At 41.3% G+C, this 14,693-nt stretch overlaps 1 protein-coding gene across 1 annotated transcript in view; it reads left to right on the top strand.

Annotated features, from left to right (window-relative positions):
• The window catches only part of LOC143124155 (inactive phospholipase D5), a 29,050-nt gene that overhangs the window by 12,767 nt on the left and 1,590 nt on the right, over positions 1-14,693 (top strand). The window contains exons 2-11 of the mRNA XM_076285496.1: positions 673-809; positions 8,197-8,374; positions 9,505-9,613; positions 10,209-10,336; positions 11,121-11,318; positions 12,236-12,372; positions 12,622-12,787; positions 13,037-13,124; positions 13,438-13,702; positions 14,169-14,249. Coding sequence (XP_076141611.1) covers positions 673-809; positions 8,197-8,374; positions 9,505-9,613; positions 10,209-10,336; positions 11,121-11,318; positions 12,236-12,372; positions 12,622-12,787; positions 13,037-13,124; positions 13,438-13,702; positions 14,169-14,249 — 1,487 coding nt within the window. The remainder of the gene's footprint in view (positions 1-672; positions 810-8,196; positions 8,375-9,504; positions 9,614-10,208; positions 10,337-11,120; positions 11,319-12,235; positions 12,373-12,621; positions 12,788-13,036; positions 13,125-13,437; positions 13,703-14,168; positions 14,250-14,693) is intronic.

Below are 14,693 nucleotides of genomic sequence, written 5' to 3'. Positions count from 1 at the left end.
TACCCTTGCAGCAGAATGTCTGCTTCATCGCTCTCGTGTTGTGTACAGGCAGGGCTACTGTATTGGCTCAGATGAGAAACCTTTTCAGGTTGTGGAGGCCCTCCAGCCCTCACTCTTCCGTGGCAACACTGAATTGCACGAGGCTCATCCCTCACTGTCACCGCTTGTGCAAATAGGGGTCATCGCACCACCATATGGAGGCCCTTTGGGTTCGGCCCAACAATGACATGTCAGACCACATGGCATAAATAACAGCCAGTAGATAAAAAATAAAAATTAGTTTACCCTTCCCTGCAGGTCACCTTCTGAATGGACCAACATGTGTTCATGGTCCATGTGTCCTATCATGTGCTACGCCTCACAGAGCTGACACACTTTTCCTGATGAATCCCCTTGACGATACGGACAAACACATTGTTTGCTGTGTGTGCAATATAAACTGGGGGGGTGGAGGAGCAAATTGGGTGCTCCTGGAGTGATTCCTGGAGTGTAAAAATAACAAGAAATCAATGTTTGGTTTTCTCTCTCTCTTTCTCTCTCTCTCTCACTCACACACACACACACATTGCTGCGCTCTATCTCTCTTACACATGCACGCACACACACACACACACACACACACACACACACACATATTTTTGCTCTCTCTCTCTGTTTCTGTCGCTCTTGCAGTCTCAGCAGAAATGCATAGTGATCTTTGCACTGGTGTGCTGCTTCGCGGTGCTGGTGGCCCTCATATTCTCAGCTGTGGACGTGTGGGGAGAAGATGAGGACGGTATCACCGAGGAGAACTGTAGCAAAACCTGCCGGTACGCAACTCACCTGACACTCCATCATGCACAGCACAACTCCAAAACATGGGGGCGCTAGTGAGCATGTTAATAAATAGTCCTAAACTGAGACTGACAGGATTTGAGTTGGGGTGGGATCGGGAAATGACCCGGGCCGGACTCCAACTCAAGTGCTGTAGCCAGTTGCGCCACAGCGCCCCCAACGTTGTTCTGTTTTATAACAGGTTAACAACAGCATGTGAAATTAAGAAAAGAAATATGAAACTATGAAAGCTCCAACTGCTCCAACTTCTGTCGGGGGAGAATCCTAACTAGTACTGGCTTTGGTGCCACGTTAACCTGGTAACTGAGACTGACTCAAGATGTTCACACTTGACTTAGATGCTTGTGCAAACCATGCGCCTTATTCACTACATTACCATCGCCATTTTTTTAAAATTCATGTCCCATATAGAATCACGTAATGCCACTGCAGTTGACTATGACTTAGTCGTCTTGCCCTGCGGAATTCAGTGTCCTCTGTTGCACTAGCGCTGTCTGATAACCTCTCATTACATGGCAGCGCTGAAGATTACAAAAGAATTCTGATGGATCCATTTGGTCCCTGGGTATCATTACAATGTAATCCACACAATCGCTGTGAGTGCCAACCCATGTGCTGTGGCTTGTTTACTGAAACGTCTCCCAGCCAGGCCTGGCCATTTAACTCTGCCCCCAAGAGCAATCTGTCCCCTCTTTCCTTCCATTAAGTGTCGAAAATGTAATTCAGCGTGATAAAGTTGAAATTAATTCCCCATTTCTTTCGAGAAGACCCAGGGCCCGTTTGAGATCCATGTCTCACACACTTCACTAAATATATCCACTTCCCTTTCTCGTTGGCAGCCTATCAGTGCATTCGCAGCTCCAACTCTCCCCTCCTGAGAAGAAAGGGCAATCGCTGGAGCTGCGGCGTGTTGTCAGTGCGTGTCAAAATGATTAGAGCTCAGCACTTGTTTCCATCCTGCGGTTGAGCATTGATCACATGCTTAGCACAAAACAGCAAGAATTAATGCCATGCCCTGAAAGGCAGCAAACTGAAACCTTTGTTTTCTACTTTGTCTTTAAGTAGAGAGAACAAAATTCTAACATTTCGCCCCCTTAAGTGGATTGCCTGAAAGACACAGTAGAGACAAAAGCACAGTACAGTTTTGCAAATTTAAGGGACAAACTGCTGTTTTTTTTTCCAGGAAGTGAATGCCTAGAAAAGGAACTGGCAATATATAGGACAAAATGTTATTGCAGCAATGTGAGAGGCCTTTATAATGCCCCAAAATGAGGCTTGAATAATTCAAAATGCATTCATCCATACTTGCAGGACATGATCAGAAAGCTTTTGCTTAATTGTGTAAAAGAAATACAAACTTGCACAGATGCACTGACAGGCAACTCCAGCTGTGTTTTGCATACAGATACAGCCTTACATATTGTGGGTAAATCAAGTGTGTGTGTGTGTCTGTGTGTGCTTCAGCTGGTTCTGTAAATCCTCTGGGTCACTATGTGGGGCACACAACCATTTCTAGTGGTATCCCTACAAAGACAAAAACAGTTTCTCCAGAAACAAAGTTGAAGGCATTGGATGAAGGATCAGATGAGGGCGACTGAAGCCAGAGCTACTAAAAGAAAATCAATTATTTCCACAAGACCTCCGATCCAATTAGGGATACATCTTCCTGGAGGAGCAAGCAGACCTGAGCCTTCTTTATTATTCTCTTTCCAATCAGGACCTTCATTCATCTCTGCCAGCCTAGAGCCCATTCCATCATTTTAATTTCAAATGGTTCAGTGTTGAATTTGACTTCTTATGATGTTCAAAGTGCCATTCTCAGAAGAGCAGCCCTACATTCCAATCAGTTTTTTATCTAGTGAAATGATATCTGACCCAACCTCAGGCACTGACTAGACGGCTGATTAAATTATGCTGTATGCTTTATGCTTGGCTTGATTTTGTTCAATAAATTAAAGGGTTTAAAAAAAAAAAAAAAAAAATCTTCAAACCTATTTCTACCATCCCATGGTATTCTTTTTCTTCCACATTGCCACAATTAGTATGGAGAGCTGAAAGCGCTTAATATCTCTTGGGTGTGGTAAGGATAGAATTACAAAGCAAGGGCAGATGAAAGCTGAGAAAGCCTTGGCGTTGGCGTGGTCGAGGAGCCCATCATGGTCTTTCACAGCTCCAGGCTACCATGTGTTTCAGAGCCTTTTGTGATTAGATTGACCACTCACCACCACTACCCCCTCTCTACTTCTGTCAGTGTATGGCTACTCTATCAGCACGGCTGACCAAAGCTTAAACCTGATCTATTTCAAGACTTATATGTCATTGACTGTGGTCATTATTATGCAATTAGCAGTCAAGATAGCCAAGATTGTTGCGCTGAGAGCATGCCATTGTCCACTTGGGAACGCAGTCGGATAAGCCTTAATGGAGGGACTGGAAATAAAATGCCAGTTGATGACGGCTGCACGACATGATTGTTCAGCTTGATTAGAATTTCTGTCCTGGTCAGCTGTCAGAATGAGTCAGGAATGGAAAAAAGGGCAATCTCTCAAAGCATTATTATATGGCCTGAGAGATGTTTGTATCCATGTCACTGAGAGACTGTTTTTTTTAAGCAACAGCATAACTGAAATGGCATGCAGGAGGCTGTACATTGTCTGTCTTTGTGCATTAGCCATACCCACAACAATCAGTATTTGCCAATGAGTACCCACAACAATCATCGCATGAGTTTTGATGTTGCTCTGAGACAAAAGGTGAATCTCATGAATATATGGGGGATAATTGAAAACTGTACTTCATTCCGGTAATGGAAACAGGTGGCTGAGAGTAGAGAGAATAGCGGACATTATCTGTGTGAATTCTTGTAGGTCTAACAGTTTGGTCTCAAATGTCTGTCGAGAGGGTGGAATATCGATTGAGAGCTGTTTAAGGTGGAATTCAAAACTGAATGCTGAACAGTCTCTTCATTGCTCTTCCTGTGAAAAAATCCCCTTGTCTGATGTTACATGAAGACCGTACAAGTTTAGTATACGGACATTACTCATCATGAAAGGATAAGATTGTATTGTAAGGAAGGTGAACATGAACAATTATTTCCAGTCACGACCACCGTCAGAATTTTTTGATGTGAAAAGATTAAATTTCATGCTTGAGTTCAGTGATGCAAAGTAGGCCAATCATTCATTCTTAGTTGGGAAACAGATGAATGATTTGATGCCATGTTTACACACGTGAACACAGAGGGGTTGCGGTATGAATGTGAGCTCTACTCAAAGTGTTCACTGCTGCTGTAGGATATGTATCTTTTCATCCATTCATCTGTGCTGTGACGTAAAGGTCAGCTACTGGACTGAGCCATGATTCATGGCTTGAGTCTCTAAAATTCAATTGTGTCAAGCTTGATTTGATTCCATCAAAATATCAGGATGAATGCTTGCCATTAGAATCAGATTTCCTCCACCATTTTTCTGCTTTAAATAAACATTTTTTTTTTTTAAATCTTCACACGGATATGGGTTGGTCTAAATATTCAATTTATATTTTATCTAATTCACACGTGCAGCATGAAACTATTACCCAAGTACTGTATGTCTGACGTGACCTGATGTGATTCCCTATTTGTAAGTCAAAACGGCACTAGGGCACTTGCTATGCATTAGGTGCTTTCAGGGATGGATTACTGCACGGGCCTACCGGGCCCAGGCCCAGGGGCCCAAAGGGTCAGGGGGCCCTGAAGCCCAAGCCTTTGCATGGAATCATTGCCTCAATATCAACAAATCTGGATGTAGGCTATGAATCTGATTGAATTTAGTATTGGCAATCCCCAAAATGCACCAGAATACAGGATATCACATCAAACAAATTAAAAAATGTCTGGGGGAGGACCCCCAAACCCCCCCTCCCACATATATGACAATTTGTGGGGGGGCCCTAAATACATCTGGGCCCAGGGGCCCAAAAGTTCATAATCCGCCCATGGGTGCTTTTAACCACCTTCACTTGTTCTGACGGAGTGAAATTGAATATCAAAGGTCAAAAGTGATTGAGAAGGGAGGTGGGCTGCTAGATGGATGTGGTCACGAACATTCCTGTCACTTAGGGTAAGGAGGAGATGATAATGCCACTCTGCTTCAAGAGATATGCTGTCTGTCACATATGAATGGATTTTACTTCCATTGTTCCGTTGTCTATATGTAATAAATGTCCATCGTTGTCTATATGTAATAAATGTCCTCCTGAGCAGAAATTACTTCTCAACCAGTGTGCTGCAGATAGTAAGGTATGTGATAGATGAGATATATAGAACATGGACGTATAGATAAAGTAAATGGTTTATATATCGGATGTCTTTAAATATCTCATTCCACAGTTTATGTTCATATGCTGTCAATGTCACAGTCAGAAGTGACTTGAATACTGAAATACTGAACGTACAGTATGAATAAAAATAGTGAATGTGTATGTTCAAGACCTCATCTGGAAATGGTATTGTGTGGTTTAAATTACTTTACTCATGCTCAACTTTTCTGGTAGCTATAACATCTTGAACAGGAAATAAAAAAAATAGTGAACAACTAGGCTAGATCTCTTGGCCTTTTGCTTCAGCAGACCTTGACCTACTCTGTGCCTGCCCATGAATAGACAGAAGCAACCTTGATAGGTCCTTTTTGTCAGTCCTGCTAGATTCTACACACTAAATAATATTTTATGCAACCATTTTTTTTAACCTTGGTTGTTTGCTATTCTCAACAATGTTTCATAAACAGCCATGTCCTTGTGTGTGCTGACAGGAGAATATGAATAAAAATCACTTTGTCCAACCTGCCAACCAAGGTTTCCACTGTACACTGCAAAAACTGTTTAAAGTGTTATTAATCTTATATTAAGATAAAAAAAATCAAGTTTGTTTTCAGTATAAAGAGTTAAAGAACTTAGCACTTTCCCATACAATAATTTTGACTTAATTCAATAAGAGTTTGACTTTGACTAAGATTAAAGGACAATTCCGGCGCAAAATGAACCTAGGGGTTAATAACACATGTGTACCGAGTTCGACCGTTCGCTGGGATTTGTTTTCATGCTAGTCGAATATGACCAGTTTTATTGCAAACCGCTTATTAGCGTTTAACGATAGCCTTCGGGGCACACGTACAGTAGAAAGAAATCACTATTTCTATACCACTAACAAGGCTCAAAATAGCACCACACTTACACATAATGAGGGTCTCTACATGTAAACCGAAGCATTGAGAACTTTGTAAGTGTACAGGCAGTTTATTAAAAAGAAACATATTACCGTTGACGTCTGGTTCACATACAGGCAGGCGCTCTGGGATGTGAAGTGAATCTCGGGTGAAACGTTGTTGCAGAAGGACTGTGCAAAAGACAAGCACTGAACGCAACAGGAGACATAAGAGATGGCAAGTTATTTGAACGAATTTGAAGACATCGAGGATGAACCCTTATTGGACGTCCTTATCTTTTCGAGTCGGAATACCAACGAAGAGCTGCGGGAGCTCCGTGAAAGGGCTATGAGAGAGAGAGCTAGAAGCTACTGTAGTCAATACACACAGGCGGCGGCAATCCATACCAGAGGGACCAGATGGATCCACTAAGTAAGTAGCCTACACTATACAAGTTATGTTACATCGGAGCTATTATTTCTGATAGGCCTATACTGAGCAAATTACGTTTGATTTTAGTTCACATCGCCTGCCTGTATATGTGAACCAGACGTGAACGGTAATGTGTTTCTTTTTAATAAACTGCCTGTAACGTTACACTTACAAAGTTCTTAATGCTTCGGTTCACATGTAGAGACCCTCATTATGCTACTGTGTAAGTGTGGTGCTATTTTGAGCCTTGTTAGTGGTATAGAAATAGCGATTTCTTTCTACTGTACGTGTGCCCCGAAGGCTAGCGTTAAACGCTAATAAGCGGTTTGCAATAAAACTGGTCACATTCGACTAGCATGAAAACAAATCCCAGCGAACGGTCGAACTCGGTACACATGTGTTATTAACCCCTAGGTTCATTTTGCGCCGGAATTGTCCTTTAATAACACTTGGCTAGATAAGCATTTTTTGCCGTCTAGAAGTAATACAGTTCAACAGACTATAATACTTATAAAAAATATTAGTTGTGTTGTACAGTGAGAATGTACTGTAGGTCATATGATTATTAAATGCCCTGTTGCTGTGTGGCTAATGTGTTCTCTTTGTGGCTAATGCATTCTCTGTGTGGCTAACGTGTTCTCTGTGTGGCTAATGCATTCTCTTTTGTCTATCAGTCCTGAGAGATTCAAGTGCACTTATTCTCTCCAAATATTATCTTTCCATTCCATGTGCCAGCCACAGAACTCTTTGTTCTGTGTGATGCCGTGTCATGCAAGGTGAGGATGTATCTTGCCCATATGTCCTCTCTAGTCACCAGGAAGCTACGCTAATCCATTATAGGACCACATGTAACTGCATTTTCCCACCCTGGCCACACTCACTCCTCTTTAATCTAAACTGTGCTCTTTGTTTAATCAGGCTTTTCGGCAGCCTCATAGTTTACTCTTTACACAGCTAATGCCATTCATTTGCCGAGGCAACCAGGCAAGGGAACAGTGTGATGGGTGCATTCGCTTCGCCTTCGCTTGACTCCTCCATTACCGTTCTACATGATATATTGTGTTTTTCCTTCCTCATATATTGAACCTTTTTTTCCCACTTGCATGACAAATGTATACCCAATTCTACATTGCTCTGAATCAATGACTTGGCGAGCCAGCCAGGGAGGGCCAAGTCAGGCTTGACGGCAGCATACTGTGTGTGTTTACTGTTGGTATTCCAATTAAACGCATCTCCCCTTCAACCTGCTAAAACCAATTTCCCCTGGTCATTCTCAGCCACTCCCTTTGGACATGAATGTGGTTATAGGGGCATGAAGGAAAACAGGGAGAGATTATCAGATACAAGGTTGCCTTTTCTTAACTTAGATTAAAGGAGATTGCATTGTACTGCAATACCAAAAAAACTGCTTACTATGATTTTTATATCTTTATGTCAGATAGCAGAGTGAAGACTTTTTTTTACACTCTATAAAGAAACCACTCTATAAAGAAACCAGTTAATATTTTCTACATCAACCCTTTTCTGCATTTTGATAATTTCTAATTACATAATTTAGTGACCACCAGAGTGGAACATAAACAGCAAAGAGTTTGAAATAAAAAAAAGATGTAATATTTGTATGGTGATATAAATAAGCTTGTAACATGATTAGCCTACATAATTTACACAATCTGCAAGATTAAAACAGCAGAAAATCGTCTCCCAATGAACAAGAGGTGACAGACTGTCTCCTGTGTCTCTGCAGAATGATTATTGTGGAGAATATTCCAGAAAATGTATCTCTGCCTCACAATGGAACCACCTCGCTCACCTCTGGACTGCACAGCCTGTTGGACCTTGCGCGGCGATACGTGGAGATCGTTTCACCCCACTGGACACTGAACTCCACTGACTACGAGGCCAGCATCCCTACAGCAAAGCAGGTGACGCATTACCTAGAACCTGGCAATACGCCGAATAAACCCCTTGAGATGAATCACCTTGTTTTCAAGGGAGTCCTTAACAAAAAGTAGACTATAAGATATCTATCAAAATAGTAAACTTTCTATGATAATAATATGATATGGCAAAGCTTAAACAAAGCTTTTTTTTGCTGATACTTTTGTTGACAATTTTGAGTGTCACTCGTGACTTAACAACTCATCTATGAAGAGCCAGGTAATTAGCCAAGCAATTGATGCTTCATGTGGCAAAAGCTCAATACCGAAAAGCCTTCCTTTCGCCAATCAATTCCAGTGTTTGCCTATCATTACTGATACCCAGTAACTGTTTTCTACATCCATTTCTTTTCCCACAAATGCAAGTGTGGCTGAGCTATTGCCATGCTGTCAGACGCACCGGGGTGTAGTACCAAAGTCCTTTTAGGCAAGTCCCTCCATTCTGCGGCCATATTGCAACGCTTTTTGGGCACTTATTGGGCATCTATTTCGGCAGAAATGCGTGAGCGCAACGCTTCACGACACCAACCTTGCTCCAGCGGCGAGATCACAACATTCACATGTCAACGTTTTGCCGCGGAAGGGCTGGGATATGTGTAGACAACTGCCATATTGACATTACAAACTAACCCCATGCATTTCTATGGAGGATTTTTTGAATGCTGTGTCTCCTCATTAGAAAGTCTCTGGTACTGACTGAGCAGCCTAGGTGCTGACTGGGATAAGAGCCAAATGCTGAGTTGATATTGCAAGCATGTTGTTTTCCGGATGGAATGGAAATATGTCAGCCTTTAATGACTTTCCTCAGGCAGAGTGGCTGCATGGAAATTTGGCCCTGGGCAATTTGTTCTGGACTTTCTTGGTGTCAGCATATACAGTAGATGGTATAAAACCAAGGTTCCCAAACAGTGATAGCTTGACAGAGGATTTTTGACCCACCCAGCTCTTTCAGCTTTTCCACCAGAAAACTTCAGAATGTGAAAAATGTCAGCACAATGTTACGACGAACATAAGAAAGAAAACTTGTCGGCATAGAAAATACCCTACCTCTGTTTATTTAAAGAACATTGCTGACTACAGTTATTCAGCTCCACTGACATGTTTCTTTTCCATAGGGCCGGTTATTACTCCATAGATTGATGGACCTCAAGTCCCAAAAAGTCAATCTAAAAGTGGTCAGTGGTTTGACAGACTCCAAAGAGCTTAAGATCCTTTCTCGTCATGGTAGGTCAAAACTGTGTTTCAATTTTGAGTGCAAAAAAATGTTACAAAAATGTTACAAAGTGATATGTAATGTAGAGATGCAATGTACAGTATGAAATGCAATGTATAGAGTAATGTAAACAAAGAACATTAGCCTATATAAATGTAATGCTATAGGTGTGATGTTTGTGCAAAAACTATTCCTAAGATAATTGTGATTACAACTGTAATTAATTGAAGTTTTCTTTTAGTTAAGGGCTAGGGCTGATAATCCATGTATTGGAAACTGGCCCATAAGGGAAATTGACCCTTTATGCATAATGTATTACAGGGACTTGCAACACTGCACTTACACACACAGCATTTTTTTTATCCCCTTCTCTCTCAATCTATTTATTAAATTCTTCTAAATCTTTCTTCTTTATACTTATGAATAGTTAGTGATACATGTGCACAGGAAAGTTGAGCCGCTAAATGTCATTTCACTACATGTTTTACAAAGTATCTCTATGTGACAAATAAATGAATTGTATCCTTGTTTTAGAATGGGAAATGGGATTGGGGCATTGTTATGCTTTCAGAGTGCTAAGCCTACAATGTGATTTGTCTTTAAAAGGTGCAGACATTCATTATCTAAATATGACAACCCTGACAAATGGTCAGATGCTCTCGTCCTTCTGGGTGGTCGACAACAAGCACATATACATCGGCAGTGCCGGCATGGACTGGAGAGCGCTGTCTACGGTATTGGAGTATTAACGTGAAATATTCAATTACATCACAGCAGTTATCTTTGGAAGCCACTGGAAAAACTTGCCCAGAGTATTTTTTCTCGCCTCTTGGATATTAAGTTTCTTTGACAGCATTAGCTTCCCTTTTGAATCTGTGTGATTCACGGTACCTTTTACTATGTTCCCTCCATTTTCTGTGTCTTTGTTTTAATGGGCTCTGCTGTGAATGCTTGTGCATGCAAACCCTCACAGCAGAGCATAGCACAGCAAGCACGATGATGAGCCTTATCAGTGGCGCGCCGGATGAATGCTGGGACAATGAGAATGTCCTTTTTGTAATGGAAATGAGAAAGGGGGCGAGCAGAGGTGCTCAGGCAGGCCAAGGCCAGCTCGACTCACGGGGACAACAGCCCTCTCACAAGGGTTCTGTGATCTGGACCGTATAGAGCCATGTCCCCCTGAGATAGAGGCGGTCTGGGACTTCCCTCCTGAGGTCCTGAACTCATCTGATCAGTAGCCTACATCATGGCTGCCTGCTAATTAGAAGGCAAAGCGTGTTAACCCTTGTCTCCCGGCCTGATTTGACAGACTCTGCATTATAGTCTCCCCATTATAACCCAACAAACACTCTACCCCAGCTCCCTTTAATGTACAATGCAACATCTGGTAGATATGTCAGCAGCTTCACTTTAAGTTGCAGCACTGGGACCCATTAATCTGCCTGTCTGCATGCATCCAGTCCATAATTGATATCGTATGTCGAGACTCCTACTGCTTGTGTCTGGTTTCGTCCACAGTTGAAGGAGTTGGGCGTCATTCTCTATGAGTGCAGTTGCCTGGCTCTGGATCTGCGCAGGCTGTTTAGCCTCTATCGGCAGCTGCAGTACAAGGACTTCATTCCCTCCATCTGGTCCAAAAGGGTCTACGGACTATACAACAAGAAAAGACCCCTTCAACTCGTTCTGAATGACGTGAATGCAGAGGGCTATCCATCTGTGAGTATACTGTACATCTCAGCTGCACTATTCACATACAGTACTGTACTTGTGGAAGGCCAACAGCACACTGTCTACACACTTTGCGTCCAGATGATAAATGAATCTTTCATTAACCTGTTGAGGAAGATAGCCGTCACACATCAAACTCATTAATCAAAGATGCCGTTGCAACATCGAAGGCCTGTGTTTGGCCTTCTGCAATCGATGAACTCCCTCCGAAATGGGGGCTATGAGTTACAGATACATGAAGTTTGTAAGGGTGCAATCAATCAATGTTCTCATCACAAACTGGTCCTCCCCGACCTGGTGATTGAGTATTCTTCTCACAGATGTTTGTTATTGATTAACCACCACATCTCTCTACATGAAGGAAAGTGTCACATTTCCCCGTGTTCAAGGTTAAGGACTTTGTGCCCATGTATAAAACCAAGGCTGTAATGAGAAAAGAAAAATCCTCCAGACTATGGAGCAATAAATAATGGCTCCCGATAAAAGTTACAGGAAATGAAGTCATTGGAAGTGCTGCTGTCTGTGGATTTATGCCTCCTGTTGTGCCTCAGGCAGGCCTTGAGTCATTTGATTTAGATCTCCCTCAGGCCTAGATTCTGTGTTCTGGTGTAATTTAAGGGTTCCATCTGAGAACCCATTGAGCTCATCTCGGATAATGGGGGTTACAGGGTGATGAGTTGCTAGAGTTCACACATTAGGTAAAGTGTGACCAAACGATCTGATGTGGAAAATGAATAGATGAGTTTTCTAGAACGTAATTGATTATTTCATGGACAATTAAGCAGAGGCTAACAAAATCAGGATATTGTGCTTGTCGCACAGATTAGCCAAGAGATGATTTAAAGACTGCAATAGGCATGTTGTACTGGTCAGTAATGAGTGAAACTGTTGGTTTTTTTCTTCAGAATTCTCCAGATGTCTTATGTCCCAAAGACCGAGTCCGGGACATTGATGCCATCTTTAATGTGATTGAGGATGCAAATAAGTTCATCTATATCTCTGTCACTGACTACCTGCCTCTCGTCAGCAATGGGCTGAACAGGTGAGCAGCAGATGTTATAATTTCCCCCTCCAAGCTATAGAAATAATTAAACCTTCCTGAACACAAACTATAATGACATACTTTATGTAGTAACATAAACTTCAAGGTAAGAACTGGTGTATATCTCAAACACCATATAAACTAATTATAGTTCATGGGAAAAAAGGAAATAAAAAACTAATAAATCAATCTCTGCTGTCCTTGAAGTCTTCTGCTTTGTGCACTGTGTCATTTTGTGTGTTGTGTTAGATACTGGTCGGCGATTGACGGAAAGCTACGTGAAGCTGTGCTACTGAGGAACATCAAAGTGCGTCTGCTTGTGAGCTGCTGGGAGCAGACACACCCCCTGACTTTTAATTTCATGTGGTCTCTGAAGAGCCTGTGCATGGACATGGCTAACTGCTCTCTGGAGGCGGTGAGTGAACATCTTTAACCATTCACCACCACCTGGTTTATGTCATCCTCCTGTCTCATAACTCAAATAACTCTGATCAGGACCATACTCCTGGAATTGACATAGTTTTTAAAGCTCCACAGGGATTATGCATTTGTATTATTTATGCAAAATGAACAAGGCTCAATATTAAGAGCGTTGGACAATTTAGCTTAGGACTTTATTTTCATTAAGTCTTGTACACTTCTCTGTGGGTTGCTGATTCTGCAGAAGTTCTTCATTCCCCGCAAGCTAGACGGCATGATCGAGGGAATCAACCACAACAGATATATGGTCACGGATAATGCTATATACATAGGTAAGTACAAATCAATCAATCAATCCATCAATCAATCAGTGTTATTATTAGTTCAAATGAATACTTCCTTTTAATTAATAAATGAATCAGTCATAAACTATTTAGTCATTTAGCCTTTGGTGGTAATCAGTGAAGTTCACCCTTCACTGTGAAGTGCTTTGAGTGTCATGAAAAACACTGTATAAATGTAATGTGTATAAACACTTAACATATCTAATCATAATCAATGAAGATGATGCTATTACAAATAACAACAAACAATATGTACTGTTATGTTGGCCCACTGATATCAGTTGATATGATTATCCATCAGGGAATTTTGGCTGGGTGGGAAATGAGTTTGTGTACAACGCCGGAGCTGGTTTGGTAATCTCCCAGGAGAGGAAGGATCCAGAGGACCAAAACATCACCATGGTGCAGCAGATGAGTGCAGTGTTTGAAAGAGACTGGCACTCCCGCTACTCTAAAACTCTGCAGCTCAACAAGATCCCCGTCTGCAACAAGCACACAGTCCTTCCTCAGTCGCTCAAGGCATGGGACGAGAGTGTTGACAACCCAGACAGCCCGAATGCCTCTTTGTGAGTAAAGACCAGCAGGGCGAGAGGAATGTATATGGATACTCCTTTTTAACCTGTAAATGTTGCACAGACTCTTTTATCAGTGCCACTTCTGGCACTTGCTGCTTACATTGTGCACTTTTAAGTGGGAAGAATTAAGTCTTCTATAGACCCTTTCAATCTGTTCCTAGAGAGTTTCCGGTTTAAACGTTCAAAATTAACACCGATTCTTTGAAATTAAAATGACTATGACTTTAGCGTAATGCTCTACAAAATGTCGACTTTAAAACTTTTTTTTTGTCACCAAGTAACAGTTAGCTCAGTGTTGTTTTTTTGTGACACCGGAAATGCCTTAGGAACACACATGTATGTTTCTGCAGTTGAAAGGGTCTATTAGCTGCAGTGTTTTATTGCACAGCTTTTTATTTTTATTTTCTTTTTTTTATATATATTTATCGACCAAAGCCTGCCTTTCTGTTTCAACCAGGGGAATCAGCACTTATTTGTATTATATGTCTGGACACTATATGGGTCAAGCCATGGCCAAACATGGGGCACTAGTTTGTCTGTAAGTACCTGATCAAACAAAGTGAACAATGGAAAGAAATCCCTTTACAATTACCCATTGCATTTGATTTTTTTTCCTTCATAAAAACTTTACAAAATACTTTTGTAAAATATGTATTACATAAACTTTGCAGACAAAATGTATTTTAGGCCACTTATCGATCAAGACAAACAAACAATCTTTTTGATGCCTGTGCACCTTTTTGCAGCATGCTCTGCATTCAGTTGATGACTTATTTGAAATAAACTACATACGAATACATTTTTACTATATAGACTAAAATAAATGTGTCTGAGGTAGGCATGTGTACCACAAACAAGTGTAACATCATCTTCTTCCCTTATACAGTTTACATGAGCAAAAAATATCTGTTTTATATAACAGGACTGTTTTTTTATACTTCCACAATCAGCCAAAATGAAGTTATATGGTGGTAGTTATGAT

The sequence above is a fragment of the Alosa pseudoharengus genome, unplaced genomic scaffold (genome assembly GCF_046254945.1).
Source record: "Alosa pseudoharengus isolate Yale_2024_CS ecotype anadromous, Long Island Sound unplaced genomic scaffold, YU_APseudo_1.1 YU_APseudo_1.1_scf_15, whole genome shotgun sequence".
NCBI lineage: Eukaryota > Metazoa > Chordata > Actinopteri > Clupeiformes > Clupeidae > Alosa > Alosa pseudoharengus.
The sequence above is the reverse complement of the archived record's forward strand: the minus strand, read 5'-3'. Positions and strand labels throughout refer to the sequence as shown.